This window comes from Oncorhynchus keta, chromosome 1 (genome assembly GCF_023373465.1).
Source record: "Oncorhynchus keta strain PuntledgeMale-10-30-2019 chromosome 1, Oket_V2, whole genome shotgun sequence".
NCBI lineage: Eukaryota > Metazoa > Chordata > Actinopteri > Salmoniformes > Salmonidae > Oncorhynchus > Oncorhynchus keta.
Window position 1 is genome coordinate 49352205 of NC_068421.1, and position 20034 is coordinate 49372238.

The 20034-nt window shown below is 42.0% G+C and overlaps 1 protein-coding gene across 1 annotated transcript; it reads left to right on the forward strand.

Annotated features, from left to right (window-relative positions):
* Nucleotides 1–95: 95 nt before the first annotated feature.
* Nucleotides 96–13808, forward strand: LOC118395466 (uncharacterized). Its single transcript, XM_035789281.2, has 3 exons — nt 96–274; nt 748–842; nt 12097–13808. The coding sequence occupies exons 1-3, from the start codon at nt 137–139 to the stop codon at nt 12500–12502; spliced, it is 639 nt and encodes a 212-aa protein (XP_035645174.1). The 5' UTR covers nt 96–136; the 3' UTR covers nt 12503–13808.
* The last annotated feature ends 6226 nt before the right edge of the window (nt 13809–20034 follow it).

A 20034-nucleotide genomic window follows, 5' to 3' on the forward strand; every position in this document is an offset into this window, starting at 1 on the left:
AGGCACGCTATATGAATGAACAATAGTAATTTTATTTAGCCATGCCTTGTATTATTTCTGCTTTCAAGTGTGACGGTGTGTGTGTTCAGGTTTGTGAGTTCGGAGGACCAGTGCGAGGTGCTTGAGTGGTTCGTGGATGACGAGAAAAAACACAGGAATAAGCCCCATCCCCGTCACCAAGGACATGGTGGAGGAGAACAAGGCAAAATGGAAGGAGATCAACGCCAGGCCCATTAAGCGAGTGGCCGAGGCTAAGGCCAGGAAGAAGAGGAGGGTAAGAGAGGGAGCGATGGGGATGGAGAGGGGGAAATTATGGGATGTATGGTGGAAGGAGAGAGGAAAGGTGAGAAAGGAGGGGAAGTGAATGAAAGGAAGGGAGAGGGGGAAAGAGAAGGGAATTGAGAGGAACCTAGCAGTTAAGAGCATTGGGCCATTAACCTAAAGGCTGCTGGTTCTAATCCCCGAGCTGACTAGGTGAAAAACCTGTCGATGTGCCCTTGAGAAAGGTAAGTCACTCTGGATAAGAGCGTCTGCTAAATGATTAAACATTTAAATGCAAAAGGTAGGAGCAGAGGGAGAAAGAGTGAAAAGGGCAATGTGGGAAGAAACGGGTAAATAGAGGGAGAGAAGGAAAGTGGAAGAGGGGGGTTGATAGCTGTATATTCAAGAGGGGGGTTGATAGTTGTTTATTCAAGACAAAGATGGAGGATAGGCAGTAATATATGACCTGTTTGTGTGGTGTGACAGATGCTGAAGAAGATGGAATCAGCCAAGAAGAAGGCAGAGGCGGTGGTCAGCACAGTGGACATTGGTGAAAGGGAGAAGATGGCTCAGCTCAAGAGGTACGACCACCATTTTAAAGAGCTCAAGAGCTAAAGAGCTTAAAAGACCTCAAGAGGTACGACCGCCACCATAAAAACCACATGTACCATAAACATTTTACACTCCTACACCTGTGGCAACGACATGTACCACCACCAACTTTTACTTTACTATACCTGTGGCAGCCAGCTCCATCTCCTCTGGCAGTGACATGTACCACCACCATTTTACATTAGCAAGTGAAGTTCATCCTCTCTCTTTCTTTTACTATCTATAAGGCGGCGGGCGTGGGTAAAGGGAAAAGAGAGGTCAAGTACGTTGTGGCCAAGAAGGGCTCCGGAACCAAGCGGGTGCGTCGGCTGTGCGGCGTCAAGGGGAAGTTCAAAGTGGTGGACGGCCGCATGAAGAAGGACATGTGGGGCATGCAGAGGAAAGATCAACGCGAGAGAGGGGGCAAAAAGTAAGCATTTCACTGTATGTGACAAATAACATTTGATTTGATTAGAAAAAGGGAGGGAAAGGGAAAGGAGGCAACGGAAAAGAGAGAGCAGGAGGAGGTGGATTTAAGGGTGGAAGGGGAGGATGAAGGGAGGGAAAGGACGTCCTGACAGGAAATGATAAAAGAATTACAGCTCTGTTCCCTCCTTTGTTTTTTGGGTGGGTTAAATGGGTTACACCATTATCGTTTCATGATGGGTCAACGTCACTATCTTCGGCCTGCTTGATGAGTGGAGTTCTCACTTTTAGTTCAATGGAAGGACATAAATCAAAGTGTCAGGGTTTCGGTGTGGTCATACTGATGATTTGTTGTCACAGATGGTTTGTTTAGATAACTGGTTAGAGTAACTAACGTGGCAGGTTAGGAGAACTAATGCAGCAGGTTCGGAGAAAACGTTTTTTGAAATTGTATAAATCTGCAAAAATGTCTAAAAACCTGTTTTTGCTTTGTCATTTTGGGGTATAGCTTGATGAGGGACATTTAAAAAAAAAACATTTTTAGAATAAGACTGTAATGTAACACAGTGTGAAAAAAGTAAGGGGGTCTGAACACTTTCCAAATGCACTGTACATAAGTTTTCAGAACCTTTACTCAGTACTTTGTTGAAGCACCTTTGGCAGCGAAATACAGCCTCAAGTCTTCTTGGGTATGACGCTACAAGCTTGGCACACCTGTGTTTAGGAAGTTTCTCCCAGTCTTCTCAGCAGATCCTCTCAAGCTCTGTCAGGTTGGATGAGGAGCGTCGCTACACAACTATTTTCAGGTCCCTCCAGAGATGTTCGATCAGGTTGAAGTCCGGGCTCTGGCTGGGCAACTCAAGAGCATTCAAAGACTTGTCCTGAAGCCACTCCTGCATTGTTTTGGCTGTGTGCCTAGTTTCATTGTCCTGTTGGAAGGTGAACCTTCACCCCAGTCTGAGAACCTGCTCCAGAGCACTCAGGACCCCATTAAGGATCTCTCTGTACTTTGCTCTGTTCATCTTTCCCTCGATACTGACTAGTTTACCATGCCCTGCGGTTGAAAAACATCCCCACGGCATGATTCTGCCAATACCATGCTTCACCGTAGGGATGGTGCCAGGTTTCCTCCAGGCGTGGTGCTTGGCATACAGGCCAAAGAGTTCAGCGTTGATTTCATCAGACCAGAGAATCTTGTTTGAGACTCCTTTAGGCGCTTTTTGGCAAACTCCAAGTGGGCTGTCATGTGCCTTACAGAGGAGTGGCTTCCATCTGGCCACTCCTCCATAAAGGCCTGATTGGTGCAGTGCTGCAGAGATGGTTGTGCTTCTGGAAGGTTCTCCCATCTCCACAGAAGAACTCTGGAGCTCTGTCAGAGTGACCATCGGGTCCTTGGTCACCTCCCTGATCAAGGCCCTTCTACCCCAGTTGCTCAGTTTGTCTCGGGCAGCCAGATCTAGGAAGAGTCTTCCAAACTTCTTCCATTTAAGAATTATGGAGGCGGCTGTTCTTGGCGACCTTCAATGCTGCAGAAATGTTTTGGTACCCTTCCCCAGATCTGTGCCTCAACACAATCCTGTCTCAGAGCTCTACGGACAATTCCTTTGACCTCATGGCTTGGTTTTTTCTCGGACTTGCACTGTCAACTGTGGGACCTTATATAGACAGATGTGTGCCTTTCCAAATCATGTCGAATCAATTGAATTTACCACAGGTGGACTCCAATCAAGTTGTAGAAACATCTCAAGGATGATCAATGGAAACAGGATGCACCTGAGATCAATTTCGAGTCTCATAGCAAAGGGTCTGAATACTTATGTAAATAAGGTATCTGTTTTTAAAACATGTTTTCGCTTTGTCATGAGGGAAAACATTTATTTAATCAATTTTAGAATAAGGCTGTAACCTAACAACATTATGAAAAAGTCGAGTAGTCTTAATACTTTCCGAATGCACTGTATTTCAACCTGAGTGTCAAAAACATTAGGAACACCTGCTCTTTACATGACAAAGACCAGGGTTCCCCAGCTGGCGGGTGGTTTTATTTGGCCCCAAAGTTTTCTGAGCAAAGAAAATAGTTGGACACAAAGTGATTTTATGTTACGAAGTCTGTTCCCATGTATTCTCATGCATAATAAATAGAGAGACGAGATCATATACAAATGGAAGCAAGGTTTGCAATGATTATGTCTTTGACAAACATGTCTGTTTGGGCTTCTTGCAGTCAATTTGCAGTCTACAAATGATTTGTAATTAAGTTCAGGACCCCCGACCATCCACTCAAGGAACAAATCGTCCTGCAGCTGAATCTTGTTGATGATCTCTGACAGACTGACCAGGTGAATCCAGGTGAAAGCTAAGATCGGTTATTGATGTCACTTGTTAAATCCACTTTGTGACAATTGAGACATGGATTGTGGAATGCTTGACACCTTGTATCGTTCATGTCCCCCCCAAAATTGAGGCTGTTTGGAGGGCAAAAGGGCTTGCAACTCAAAATTAGGAATGTGTTCCTAATGTTTTGTACACACAGTGTACCGTTTAATTTCATCCTTACTGCTCGCTGCAAGTCCCTGCCTCCCATCTACTCATTGGTTTGCACAAGCATTAAAACCCACGTAGGTGCTTGAAAGATGAACGAGGAGAGATTAATCAAAGATAACTAACTAGGATTCCACTTTTATCTGTGGATTAATGATCAGAGTAGAGAAACACACAATTTTATATGACTCCAGGTCACACAAAATAAAATACAAATACAAATATCCAGATAAAAAAGGATAAAATGCACTTAAGCTAAAATAATATCCCACAACAAACTAGTTAGCAACAGCAACCTAGCTAAATGTCAATGAATGTTTCATGTGTGTTTCAACCTGGACCCAAATTAATACAGTTATAGTTGATTTTGGTATTTCAACCTGCGTGTCATTAAAGCATTTGGCGGGGATAGACAATCGAAATGCTTAATGGCCGAGACACGCGCAGCTGGTCTGGCGATGTCAAACTAACAGATGTCTTCAGGTCTCCGGCAAGGTTCTCATCATCAAGCCATGGATCATCAAACCACACTTTTGGTGTCCAACGATGGTCACCAACTTGACAAAAGTGATAGCTCGAACACGCCAAAAACCTCAGTGGGACCAACATCACATGTGCACATGGAGCAGAAGTGCCGATGTCATCACGTCACCCAAAAACGTGTTATTCAGCTTCCTTGGGATGTCCCTACCCTAAACTCTAACCATTTTAAATGTAACATTTAACTGGCTAGGGTTGTTCCAAGGATCTCGGAAACCACGAACCGATATAAAATGTTAATGGTCTTGTTCGACAGTGCAGGCGACTGCCAATTGACTGATCTACAAATCACCTTGCATCATAAATAACGACTCATTGTTATTTGTAGCTCTGTTAGTCACAATTTACCCATGATACATCACAATTTTGATTCTCCGAACACGACCTGTGAGTGACAAATATTTGAATAATTGAATGGATGTTTTGTGCACAAAGGAGATGACGTAGAATGTATGCACACATGACTGTAAGTCGCTTTGGATAAAAGCGTCAGCTAAATGGCATATATACTAGAGTGTCTTATTAGGAATTTTCAAATCTGACTTCTCTAACCGCTGAATTAACACATGTTAGAATCTTTGGCAGCGATTACAGCTGTGAGTCTTTCTGTGTGCTTTGCACACCTGGATTGTACAATATTTGCATAATATTATTTTAAAATTTCTTCAAGCTCTGTCAAGTTGGTTGTTGATCATTGCGAGACAGCTATTTTCAAGTCTTGCCATAGATTTTTAGTGCCTGTTCTTAGCTCTATTACGTTATTTTTATCCCAAAAAACTCTATAGTCCTTGACGATGACAAGCATACCCATAACATGATGCAGCCACCACCATACTTGATAATATGAAGTGTTACTCAGTGATGTTTTATGTTGGATTTGCCCCAAACACAACACCTTGCATTCAAGACCAAGTTTCTTTCTTTGACACATGTTTTGCAAACAGGATGCATGTTTTTGAATGTTTATATTCTGTACAGGCTTCCTTTTCACTCTGTCATTTAGGTTAGTATTGTGGAGTAACTACAATGTTGTTGATCTGTCGTGGAAATTCTTGACTCAAAGTCAATCTTAAATGAATCATTGTTTATTTGTCAGCGCTGGAGAGGTTCCAACCAACTCAATGCACCATAGTACACATGTCAATCAGGAGCTGTGCCTGGGCAGTCCCAACAGTTGTCTTATATACAGCTATACACAGACAAGTTATATTTGCATAATTAATTAATCATTACCGATTTGTTTCATTCATGTGACCGACCAATACTGTATTCATAACATGTGACAGACCAAGGCTCCTTCTCTCTAAGCTGAGACCTTAAAACTGAGATGTCTTTCGTTAATTCTCAAAACAAGGTCTGGGCGTATGCCAAATTGCAGCTACTGATAGTGAGGATTGTTCAGTCAGCCACTTGCATGAACACAGTTATTGGTTTATAGAACAGCACATAAATAGAACACAGAAATTAGCACAAACATTAAAATTCCATTATAGATCCATCCTCAGTTTTCTCCTATCACAGCCATTAAACTCTATAACTTTTTTAAAGTCACTATTGGCCTCATGGTGAAATCCCTGAGCGGTTTCCTTCCTGTCCGGCAACTGAGTTAGGAAGGACACCTGTATCTTTGTAGTTCCTAGGTGTATTAATACATCATCCAAAGTGTAATTAATAACTTCACCATGCTCAAAGGGATATTCAATTTGTGCTTTATTTTATTTCTTACCCATCTACCAATAGGCACCCTTCTTTGCGAGGCATTGGAAAACCTCCCTGGTCTTTGTGGGTGAATCTGTGTTTAAAATTCACTGCTCGATTAAGGGACCTCCCAGATAATTGTATGTGTACAGAGATGAGGGAGTCATTCAAAACAAGTATTTAGGCTTGCCATAACAAAGGGGTTGAATAGTTTGCGATAGGTCCAGAGGGATTCCGATCTATGCGGTAGCGAGGTGCGTTTGTAAACAGAGGAAGAGTTGGCTTTTTAACTTACAAAAATCTAAATTACATATTTAAATGTTCACAGAATGGTACTCGGCCGGTTCAAGAAAGGGTCAAACAAAATCCTTGCTCAGTTCAGAGCACTTAACTGACAAACCAATGATCCTTTCAAAAATCAACAAATTGTGGCTAAGCTTGGCTTTTGCTCGCGGCTCCGGGAAGTCGCTCACGCACATTTTGGGGAATCCTGTGACATGGACATTGGACGAAAACATTCGAAATCTAGACCATTGAATGGTAGCTGAGTTTTTGTCGGGGTGGAACAGCGGCACAATGCTGTGGACAGGACAAGATGGCGGGTAGAACTACGCCCAAATGGTTGTCAGATTTGGAGATGGCCACAGAGCAGAGGAACCCATAGAGGTCGGTAAGAAGGCAGGCAGGGAAAAAAGGAAGAAAGCTCAACATATTAAGAGTATATACAGAGTGCTGCAGAAGGAAATTTAACATAATGAGAGTGAGGATGAATTAACTGCAGTGGCAGGTGGAGTGAAGACTGCCGAGATGGAGCCTCATTCAGATGGTGATGAAGACGATATTGGCCTAGTGGGAGTGAGGTTTTTGGCGAGAATGGATCCTTGTATCTGGCTGATCCATATGTGGTGTCAAATTGGTTGGAGAAGAGGTTAAATGTTGGGTCGGTGACTCAAATTGTAATCGTGTAGATTTTTTTTTTTGCCTTTCTGCAATCCAGAGGGAGCCTGCGCTCCGCACCACATGACTGGGGACAATAACTATGACTAGCTTTCCTCTCCGGTGCAGGACACAGTTGAAAGGAGTGATAACTGGAGTGATGTTAAGTGTAGAGGAGGGTCAACTGAAGTTGTTATAGAATCTCACAGTTCTGTCTGGCTTTGGAATGAGAACTGTCGGACTAGACCAGGCGCTGTGGGACGACATGACGACATGATAACTCTCTCACTCCCTCTCTGGCAATTTACAGGGACTCTCTTGCCTAGCTCTGTCTGTGTGTATATATGATGCTGGATGTGATCTGTATTCCCTGGGAGGGAAGAGGATACCTCCCGGTGTCAGTCCACTAGGGCCCGTAGGTTCTCCTCTGGCGGAGGTTGCTCTTGTTGGGAGCAGAACATAACATCTGCATTTCTTTCATGGTACTCCTTCATAAGGTTGATGTGGTATAGCTGTTTAGGTTTTCGTCGAACTGGCTGCTTAACTCTGTAGTTTACAGGGGATACTATTGCCATTACTTCGTATTGACCCCTCCACTGAGTTAAGAACCTATGTTCCTCTGTCGGAATTAAAACGTTGGGTCTGTGCAGTCATGCTGTAGGCTCTCTGTTGCGCTTGCTGCACGCTCTCCATGTGTTCCTTCACTTTTGGCCACACCGTAGCCGTCTGTTCTCGCATTAGCCGTAGCCGTCTGTTCTCACACGGCTGGGCTTCCCACCCCTCTTAGGCGAGGTCCATGATCCCTCGGCATGGCGTGGCCTCCCATATAACAGCTTGAACGGGGAGAAGCCCATTGACGACTGGGGCAAAAGACATGTGCCAGTTCCTTCCGTCCCATTTCATAGCCTTTTTTAGCTTTAGTCTTTAGTGTTTTATTCAAGCGTTCTCCTAAACCATCTGTCTGAGGATGATATACACTTGTCTATTTTTTAAATCTGGTACAAGACACATAAGTCTTTCATTACCACCAGTATATATTTGTGGCCCCCAGCCAGATCCATGGCTACAATAGGATAGGATAAAGTAATCCTTCTCACCCCCCTTAAAAGATTTAGATGCACTATTGTAAAGTGGCTGTTCCACTGGATGTCATAAGGTGAATGCACCAATTTGTAAGTCGCTCTGGATAAGAGCGTCTGCTAAATGACTTAAATGTAATGTAAATGTAATAAACATAATTCCACATTATGGGGTATTGTGTGTAGGCCAGTGACACATAAAATCTACATTTAATTCATGAAAATTCAGTCTATAACACAACAAAATTTGGAAAAAGTCAAGGGGTGTGAATACTTTTTCAAGGGCAATGTAGGAAAGTTCTAGAATCGTTTTTAGTCCGAGTGAAGGTTTCAGAATAATGTAACTTGAGAAGTCTCCATAAATGTCATGGATGCACTGGGTGAAGTGATGTCGGTAAGGGTCACTTATTTCGATTTCAGAATATTCGGGCCTCAAGACGATATGAGTGGAAGTCGTATATGGATCGTAGAGAGCCAATCAAGGTTCTCTCTGGGGGTGGCACATAGTGTGTGCATATGTAATACCTGAGGAAATAGGTGGTGTGGTTGGTGCATGTCAACTGATCCGTATGGTAGATGGCGTGATGAAGAAATTCACTTCATCCATACTTTTTTGTTCTTTGATGAAGAGTCACTCCTTTCTCATGTAAAGTTGGGCTATATGAGATACCCTGTAAGAGCATTCAAACCCCTTCAGTGCCATAAATGCAAAAAAATCTAAGTTTATTGGTCACATACACATATTTAGCAGATGTTATTGTGAGTGTAGCGAAATGCTTGTGTTCCTAGCTCCAACAGTGCAGTAGTATGTAACAATACACACAATCTAAAAGTAAAAGAATGGAATTAAGAAATGTACAAATATTAGGATGAGCAATGTTGGAGTGGCATTGACTAAATACAGTAGAATAGAATGCAGTATATACATATGAGATGAGTGAAGCAGTATGTAAACATTATTAAAGTGACTAGTGTTCCATTATTAAACTGGACAGTGATTTCATGTCTATGTATATAGGGAAGCAGCCCCCAATGTGCCTGTGATGGCTATTTAACCGTCTGATGGCCTTGTGATAGAAGTTGTTTTCAGTCTCTCAGTCCTAGCTTTGATGCACCTGTACTGACCTCACCTTCTGGACGATAGCGGGGTGAACAGGCTATAGCTAGGGTGGTTAATGTCCTTGATGATCTTTTTGGCCTTCCTGTGACATCAGGTGCTGTAGGTGTTCTGGAGGGCAGGCATCGGGCATCAAAGCTGGGAGTGAGATACTAAAAAACAGCTTCTATCTCAAGGTGATGCGTTGGGCAGACTGTACCAGTGGTTGCGGACAGTTTCCGTACCAGGCGATGATTAATTTCTTAGCAGTCCAAATGGCAGGATGTTCTCAATTGTGCATGTGTTAAAGTTTGAGGGTCTTAGGAGCCAAGTCAAATTTCTTCAGTCTCCTGAGATTGAAGAGGCGCTGTTACGCCTTCTTCACCACACTGTCTGTATGGGTGGACTATTTCAGATTGTCAGTGATGTGTACGCCAAGGAACTTGTCTGAACTCCACTGCGGTCCCATCGAAGTGGATAGGGCGGGGTCCTCCCTCTGCAATCAGCTCCTTTGTTTTGTTGACGTTGAAAGAGCGGTTATTTTCCTGGCACCACTCTGCCAGGGCCCTCATCTCCTCCCTGTAGGCTGTCTCATCATTGTTGGTAATCAGGCCTACGACTGTTATGTCGTCTGCAAACTTGATGATTGTGTTGGAGGTACGCAGTCATGGGTGAACAGGGAGTACAGGAGGGTGCTGAGCACGCACCCTTGTGGGCCCCCTGTGTTGAGGATCAGCAAAGTGGCGTTGTTTCCTACCTTCACCACCTGGGGGAGGCCCGTCAGGAAGTTCAGGACCCAGTTGCACAGGGCGGTGTTCATTCCCAGGGCCCCAAGCTTAATGATAAGGCTGAGCTGTAGTTAATGAACAGCATTCTTACATAGGTATTCCTCTTGTCCAAATGAGATAGAGCAGTGCGATGGCGATTGCATCGTCTGTTGATCTATTGGGGTGGTAAGCAAATTGAAGTGGGTCTAGGGTGTCAGGTAAAGTAGAGGTGATATGAACCTTAACTAGCCTCTCGAAGCACTTCATGATGACAGAAGTGAGTGTTACGTGGCGATATGGACATTGGTCAAGTGTATGCAGATGGGAAGAGTATTGAATGCCAGTGGAGGTTAGATGTTGCAACTCAAATCAAATCAATAAAATCGAATCAAATCAAATGTTATTTGTCCCATACACATGGTTAGCAGATGTTAATGCGAGTGTAGTGAAATGCTTGTGCTTCTAGTTCCGACAATGCAGTGATAACCAACAAGTAATCTAACTAACAATTCCAAAACTACTGTCTTATACACAGTGTAAGGGGATAAAGAATATGTACATAAGGATATATGAATGAGTGATGGTACAGGGCAGCATACAGTAGATGGTATCGAGTGCAGTATATACATATGAGATGAGTATGTAGACAAAGTAAACAAAGTGGCATAGTTAAAGTGGCTAGTGATACATGTATTACATAAGGATGCAGTCGATGATATAGAGTACAGTATATACGTATGCATATGAGATGAATAATGTAGGGTAAGTAACATTATATAAGGTAGCATTGTTTAAAGTGGCTAGTGATATATTTACATCATTTCCCATCAATTCCCATTATTAAAGTGGCTGGAGTTGGGTCAGTGTCAATGACAGTGTGTTGGCAGCAGCCACTCAATGTTAGTGGTGGCTGTTTAACAGTCTGATGGCCTTGAGATAGAAGCTGTTTTTCAGTCTCTCGGTCCCAGCTTTGATGCACCTGTACTGACCTCGCCTTCTGGATGATAGCGGGATGAACAGGCAGTGGCTCGGGTGGTTGATGTCCTTGATGATCTTTATGGCCTTCCTGTAACATCGGGTGGTGTAGGTGTCCTGGAGGGCAGGTAGTTTGCCCCCGGTGATGCGTTGTGCAGACCTCACTACCCTCTGTGGGGAACATGTGCCTGAATTCACAGATTGCCCTGTTAGGGTGAAGGAGACAGAGGTGGCAAGAGTAAGGGCTCTCCAGTGTGTCTCCTACCTGGAGGTATTGAGAAGAGTCGGAGGAGCGAGTGGAGCTGAAGAAGTCATGGTAGTAGAGCTCACATCAGTGAATGTTTCTCCGCAACCGAGGGATGGTCATAAACTGCACAGCAAAAATGGAGAAGAAATCTGAGAAAATTGCAGCAGGGCACTTTTTGGGACTCACTGAGTTCACAGCCGAGGCATTGCAAGAAATCATGTCAAAGGATGTTCCGCCCTCACAGGCCCCTTAGCCTGTGAGGGATGTGACTTGAATTGTAATGTGACTGATGCAGTGGGATGGGTTTTTTAATGTGTCTATTTTTTGGGTATTTTGGATGATGACGTTTCTTTCCCCCCCTTTTCTACAATGTTTTTTTCCTTCTATAGTTTACCACCTGTACAATAGGTGGTGGCATGCACCTCTAATGATTGTTTGTAGTCTGTCACAATACCATAGAAGAAGAAGTGGTTGAATGTGGGTGTTATGTCAATGTTGCAAACACAGCTGAAAAGACGAGAACATCTAGCTACACTGCTTCCAAGCATATTTTTTGTTGAATTAATATGGCCTATTCGGAAGTGTACACGTGTGCAACTAAATTTAGAAAGCAAACAATTGGTTTGCGCCTTAGCCAGGACCTCCACTAGAGGGTTGTGGCTACTTCTTCTTCTAGCTAGAGAAGTAATGATAACTATACGTGAAAGTCAGAATATTAGGTTATTGAAATGTTTGTGCTATAAATGTTTGTGCTATAGTTTGCTGACTTTGCTGATAGCTACTATATTGAGGAAAAGTGTACTTACTATGCATGTGATGTGGTTGTCCCACCTAGATGAATGCACTTACTGTAAGTCACTCTGGATAAGAACGTCTGCTAAAATGACTGAAATATAAAAAAAATTAAAAAATCATATCCACCCCTCTTTTTTTTGTCAGAGTCATTCGGGTGAGAAGTAAGGTGTATGGACTTTACCGAGTCTCACACCGACACAGTGTCCAGCCTTGCTGTTGCAGCGTGGCAGCACATGAGAGGAATGTCAGGCGTGTGCGCTTACTGATCCGTAGAGGCTGCAGTGTGGACAGCAGTGTTGACAGCAGGGACAACCGTGCCTGGAACGTCCTCCAGGAGACTGTATGTGTGCGGCAGCAACTTAAAAGGCTCTGCATGGTCAATCCGACATCTGAAGTGGCCACACAGAATTTACTGCGATGCAGCCTCTGTACATGTCAGGGCTTTCATAATTATTGTGCTAGTGGAGCAGAGCAGAGCTATTTTGAAGGTGATAAAGGAATTTATATGTTTAAAGTAATGACTAAAGGATTCCACCCTGAAATCATGTAATTGTATGAAATGTGTTAGAGTAATAATTCCATAATGTGTGTGACTAGGCCATTGTGTTACTATTTCACAATATGAGCTGGGTAGAGTTGAGACATTCAAGGCCAACTGAACTGTCAACTTGTGATAACTCTGAAAACTGACAATAGGTTAGAGGGCCCTTCCAAAGCCCCTCTAATCTAGGGAGGAGAGGAACGGCTAGAAACTGCCAGGCAGGTAGAAAAGTGATAAACTGTGTGTGTGTGTGTTATAAAATGACTGTGTTTGCATTTTCAACTTCAGAGTACTCTGAACAAAGAACTAACCTATTGCAGACTGGGGGCTTTGTCTAATTATTCATTAACCAGGGTATTACAAACTTCTAGGAATTGGTCAAAGCTATAGTGATAGTTGAGTTCAACCATTGGGATAAAAATTCTTGTGACAGAAGGAAGTTGTCAAGTAAGTGAGTTTGTGTTCATACAGGACGTACCACCCCCACCTACCATCAACCAATCATGTCAAAGCTATATGGAGCCCTCTGCATCGTTACAAAATTTGAGAGGCGCACAGCGATACGGTACGGAGCTTGATCGAGCCTCTGCATGCCTCCGGAAGCTCTGCAATTGTGTCACACTCTCCTTATGAAGCCTCCGACCACATTTTTGGATCAAGCATAAACTGGCATTTAGGCTGTCGGTAAGGATTGTGTAAGTGCACCATCTTTCTCTTTCTATGGCTCTTCCTCAATTGTGAAAGCCAACCTAATGATGAGCTAAGTTGACGACTCACTAAATTATTCCGCTGCTCTGTCGTTCGCTATGTACTTTAAAGCACACAGGTAGGATTGTCAAATCTTTGCCTGCCAACGGAATTTTGCCTGCCGTTCCGAGGTGAGACAAAAAGCAGAACTACAATAGTCCCAGTATGTAAAATTATGTTGACAAGATGTTCCATCAGCAAGGGCATTGAAGATGAAACGTGGCTGGGTCTTTCAGCATGACAATGATCCCAAACACACCGTCCAGGCAACGAAGGAGTGACTTCGTAAGAAGCATTTCAAGGTCCTGGAGTGGCCTAGCCAGTCTCCAGATCTCAACCCCATAGAAAATCTTTGGAGGGAGTTGAAAGTCCGTGTTGCCCCAAAACATCACTGCTCTAGAGGAGATCTGCATGGAGGAATGGGCCAAAATACCAGCAACAGTGTTTGAAAACCTTGTGAAGACTTACAGAAAACGTTTGACCTCTGTCATTGCCAACAAAGGGTATATAACAAAGTATTGAGATAAACTTTTGTTATTGACCAAATACTTATTTTCCACCATAATCTGCAAATAAATTAATTAAAAATCCTACAATGTGATTTTCTGGAATTATTTTCTTCTCATTTTGTCTGTCATAGTTGAAGTGTACCTAAGATGAAAATTACAGGCCTCTCTCATATTTTTAAGTGGGAGAACTTGCACAATTGGTGGCTGACTAAATACTTTTTTTGCCCCACTGTATGTATGTATATAAGTGTATATATATATATATATATATATAAGTGTATATATATATATATATATATATGTATATGTATGTATATATATATATGTATTATGTGTGTGTGTATTTATAGGGGTTGCAACCATCCCAGCTCTGCAGATTTGCTGCGAAGAGACAGAATCATTAGATATTTTCTTTAGGTACTGTCCATATGTACCTTGTTTTTGGACACAGTTCTAGGAATGACTGAAGAAGTGCAACATTTTCCTAGAGCTAACTCTGCAGATGGCACTACTAGGTGATTTGATATGTCAGACAGTCAATCAATTATATAATAATACTTTTTGAAAACATTTTTATCTTTAATCTGTAGAAACTATGAGAATAGAAAGTTTCACACCTTTTGTGAAACAGCACAGTTAAGTATATGGCAAATAGAAATAAAAATGGACAGTGTTGGTGGATAGATGGGAGGGGTTACATGGAGTTGAAGGGTGATATTTAAAAACAACAAGATAACTAATGTCAAATGTGCTGTGTCCCGTAAATTGTATATGGATTCAGAACTTTTGTGAAACAGCACAGTTAAATATATATGGCAGAGTAGAAATTAAACTGGATGAGCTTCGGAGATGGATGGGAAGGGTTGATGGTAGCTGAAAGATGGGATTAAAAACAAACAAAGGATAATTGTCGAAAGGTGCATTGTGTCCGTTAAATGTATATAGCATGTATAAACTGGAATTAGAAGCCTAAGTGTTGTTGTCCATTAGTTTACTTGAATTAGGAGAGGGGTGGGTAGGGTTAGGGGAAAATAATTCAGAAAAATATATTTTAAAAATACATGTGTGTATGTATATACAGTACCAGTCAAAAGTTTGGACACACCTACTCATTCAAGGGTTTTTCTTTATTTTTTACTATTTTCTACATTGCAGAATAATAGTGAAGACATCAAAACTATGAAATAACACATGGAATCATGCAGTAACCAAAGAAGTGTTAAAGAAATCAAAATATATTTTATATTCTTCAAATAGCCACTCTTTGCTTTGATGACAGCTTTGCACACTCTTGGCATTCTCTTAACCACCTTCATGAGGAATGTTTTTCAAAAGTCTTGAAGGAGTTCCCACATATGCTGAGCACTTGTTGGCTGCTTTTCCTTCACTCTGCGGTCCAACCCATCCCAAACCATATCAATTGGATTGAGGTCATCTGATGCAGCACTCCATTACACTCCTTTTGGTCAAATAGCCCTTACACAGCCTGGAAGTATGTTTTGGGTCATTGTCCGTTGGCGTATCACTGCAGAATACTGTGGTAGCCATGCTGGTTAACTGTGCCTTGAATTCTAAATAAATCACTGACATCGTCACCAGCAAAGCACCTCCACACCATCACACCTCCTCCTCCATGCTTCACGGTGGGAACCACACATGCGGAGATCCGTTCACCTAAACTGTGTCTCACAAAGACACAGAACCAAACATCTCAAATTTGGACTCATCAGACCAAGGACAGATTTCCACAGTTGGTCTAATGTCCATTGCTCGTGTTTCTTGGCCCAAGCAAGTCTCTTATTGGTGTCCTTTAGTAATGGTTTCTTTGCAGCAATTCAACTATGAAGGCCTGATTCACGCAATCTCCTCTGAACAGTTGATGTTGAGATGTCTGTTACTTGAACTCTGTGAAGCATTTATTTGGGCTGCAATCTGAAGTGCAATTAATTGCCAATTTCTTAGGCTGGTAAGTAATTCACTTATCCTCTGCAGCAGAGGTAACTCTGGGTATTCAATTCATGTGGCAGTCCTCATGAGAGCCAGTTTCATCATTGCGCTTGATGGTTTTTCCTTATTTTAGCTGTTCTTGCCATAATATGGACTTGGTCTTATCAAATAGGGCTATCTTCTGTGTACCTACCTTGTCACAACACAACCGATTGTCTCAAACCCGCTAAGAAATAAAGACTTTTCACAAATGAACTTTTAACAAGGCACAGCTGTTAATTGAAATGCATTCCAGGTGACTACCTCATGAACAGTGGTGGAAAAAGTACTAGATTGTCATACTTGAGTAAAAGTAAAGTTTACCTTAATAGAAAATGACTTAAGTAAAAGTCACCCTGTAAAATAGTACTTGAGTAAAAGTCTAAAAGTATATTGTTTTAAAAATACTTAAGAATAAAAAGTGATTGGAATTGCTAAAATATACTAAGTATCAATAGTAAAAGTGTAAATAATTTCAAATTCCTTATAATAAGCAAACCAGACATCACAATTGAAAACTTTCTTTATTTTTATTGATGGATAGCCAGGGGCACACTCCCAACACTCAGACATAATTTACAAACAAAGCATTTGTGTTTAGTGAGTCTGCCAGATCAGATGCACACAGTTGGGATAAACAGGTATGTTCTCTCTTCAAAATGTAACGAGTTATTTTGGGTGTCAGGGAAAATGTATGGGAGTATAAGGTACATTCCAGTGATTAAACTGGGGGGGAACAAAATAGCTTTATTTGAAAATTGCGCCCCTGATTTATTACATTGCCATGATTATTGCTGAATAAATTTCTCACCTTTGCTGGCATAAATTTCTTTAGGAATGTAGTGAAGTAAAGGTAAAAGACAGTAAAAGACAGTACCCCAAAAAAACGACTTAAGTAAAACCTACTTTAAAGTACTACTTAAGTACTTTACACCACTGCTTTCAAACAATTTAAAAAGGCCTAAATGCTGCATCCCACACTTCTATGAAAAGACAAATTGTTGTTCAATATTTTGTTTATCAATAGATTGTGTTTCTATCTCCTGCCTTGGTATAGGCTATGATGTAGTGCTCAGCAATACTGTAGTCTACCCATACTGTCAACTATTTTCAATAGGCTACTGTCTATTTACATTCCAGCATACTTGACTATTTAATGGATGAATGGTAATATTTGTTGTCTAGTAGCGGGAATAAACCTGTCAGAAAAGGAGCGATGTACTGGAATACGATTATTAAAAAATAAACAAAATAAAATAAACATGAGGTTATATGCTGCTCCTTACCAACGGCAAATGCACCTGTTATCATTAGGCCAATGTCTTAATGTTTATTAGCCTGCCCTTATTATAATTCCCATGCATCAAACACCTCCATTTCCCCCTAAATTATATTGATGCCTTAGTTCAATGGTGCCACCTGTCAATGATTTGAGGGACGATTGAAATGTTTGGATAATCCAGATATGTTTACAATTGTAAGATATGTAGATATAACACATTCCGACTACTGCTCATAATCAGTTATTCTACATGTACCAGTCTAAAAATGAAGGCACAATCCGAATGTGGACGAGATCTGGGCCCGTATCCACAAAGTGTCTCATAAGGAGTGCTGATCTAGGAACTGTTCATATGAGCACACATCACATACACAGTTGAGAGGAGCAGATGGTCAAGCCACAGTGCATATACACTGAACAAAAATATAAACACAACATGTAAACTGTTGGTTCCATGTTTCATGAGCTGAAATAAAAGATCCCTGATATTGTCCATACTCACAAAAAGCTTATTTCTCTCAAATGTTGTGCACACATTTGTTTACATCCCTCTTAGTGAGCATTTCTCCTTTGCCAAGATAATCCATCCACCTGACAGGTGTGGCGTGTCAAGAAGCTGATTTAAAAAGTAGGGTCATTACACACATGCACCTTATGCTGGGGACAAAAGGCCACTCATGTTTCAGCAAGATAATGCATGGCCCCACGTCACAGGGATCTGTACACAATTCCAGGAAGTTAAAAATGTCCCAGTTCTTCCATGGCCTGCATACACACCAGTCGTCACCCATTGAGCCGGTTTGGGATGCTCTGGATCGACGTGTACGGCAGCATGTTCCAGTTCCCGCTATTGAAGAGGATTGGGACAACATTCCAATTCATACCAACGGCGTTCGATGGGGTTGAGGTCAGGGCTCTGTGCAGGCCTGTCAAGTACTTCCACACCGATCTCAACAAACCATTTCTGTATGTACCTCGCTTTGTGAACGGGGACATTGTCATGCTGAGACAGGAAAGGGCCTCCCCAAAAACTGTTACCACAAAGTTGGAAGCACAGAATCGTCTAGAATGTCATTGTATGCTGTAGCATTCAGATTTCCCTTCATTGGAACTAAGGGGCCTAGCTCGAACCATGAAAAACAGCCCCAGACCATTATTCCTCCTCCACCAAATTTTACAGTTGGAACTATGCATTCGGGCAGGTAGCATTCTCCTGGCATCCGCCAAACCCAGATTCGTCCGTCGGACTGCCAGATGGTAAAGCGTGATTGATCACTCCAGAGAACATGTTTTCACTGCTGCAGAGTCCAATGGCGGCGAGCTTTACACCACTCCAGCCGACGATTGGCATTGCGCATTGTGATCTTAGGCTTGTGTGCGGCTGTTCGGCCTTGGAAACCCATTTCATGAAGCTCCCGACGAACAGTTCTTGTGCTGACGTTGCTTCCAGAGGCCGTTTGTAACTCGGTAGTGAGTGTTGCAACTGAAGACAGACGATTTTTACACGCTTCAGCACTCAGCGGTCCCGTTTTTGAGGCTGAACCGTTGTTGCCCCTAGATGTTCTCACTTTATACCAGCACTTACCGTTGACCTGGGCAGCTCTAGCAGGGCAGAAATTTGACAAACTGACTTGTTGGAAAGGCGGCATCCTATGATGGTGCCACATTGTCACTGAGCTCTTCAGTAAGGCCATTCTACTGCCAATGTTTGTCTATGGAGATTGCATGGATATGTGCTCAATTTTACATACCTGTCAGCAATGGGTGTGGCTTAAAAAGCCAAATCAATTCATTTGAAGTATCCACATACACTATATATATATACAAAAGTATCTGTTACCAACAGATGCATATCTGTATTCCCAGTTATGTGAAATCCATAGATTAGGGCCTAATTAATTTATTTAAGTTGACTGATTTCCTTAAATGATTTGTGACTCAGTAAAATCATTGAAATGGTTTAATGTTGCATTCATATTTTTGTTCAGTATAGATTGAAACAGCATAGTTGTAGAAACCTCATAGCAGCAATTAAAATCCAAAAAGGTGCTTCAGTACACAACAGAAATTAATAAGGAATTTTGGTCGTTCTACGGAAGCTCATATTCCTCTCAAGGGAAGCTCGACAAGCAAAAGCTGGAACGCTTTTTGACAAACTTAAAACTACTTCATTTATCAGAAAAGGACAAAGCAATGCTAGAACAACCCATTGAGTTACGGGAGATCTTACTAGAGGTGTTCAAAGACTCCAACATGTCTTCAACACTTCCTCCCTCGATGCACATAGTCATTATTGCTTTAAATTCACAAGACCAGGACAGAACCTCTGGCTCCAGGCATCTATACCCAATTTTCCTCCTCCCCTCTGATGAAAAGGTGCTGGCTAAAGTACTTTTTAGTAGACTGTCTAAGGTAGTGGGTATTATCATTAACCCGGACCAGTCTGGGTTCATACTACAAAGATTTTGTATCGACAAACTTAGACGACTGGTCAACCTACAGTAGCCTATGCAGGACAACTTCTCCAAGTATTGCTCTCTCTCTCTCGATGCCAAAAAGGCGTTTGATGGTGTTGAATGGGAATATTTGATGTAGATAAACATATTTTGATTTTGTAATCATTGTATTTAATGGATTAAGACTTTATATGATGCCTCTTCATCATCTGTGTTAACAGCCTCCTTTCAGAGCCCTTTGAGCTTCAACGTGGGACCAGAATAGGTTGCGCATTGAGTCCACTAAATCAAAACCAAATTTTATTTGTCACATGCTCCGAATACAACAGGTAGACCTTACAGTGAAATGCTTACTTACAAGCCCTTAAACAACAATGCAGTCAAGGGGGGAAAAAACGTATGGAGCAACATTATAATAACAGTAGCGAGGCTATATACAGGAGGTTCCGGTGCAGTCAATGTGCAGGGTGTTACGGGTTAGTGACCAGAGGGTTACCACTGACTAGTGCAGGGTTAGTCAAATCCGGTCCCAAAGAGCTTCTAGTTGTTCTAAGTGTTCAA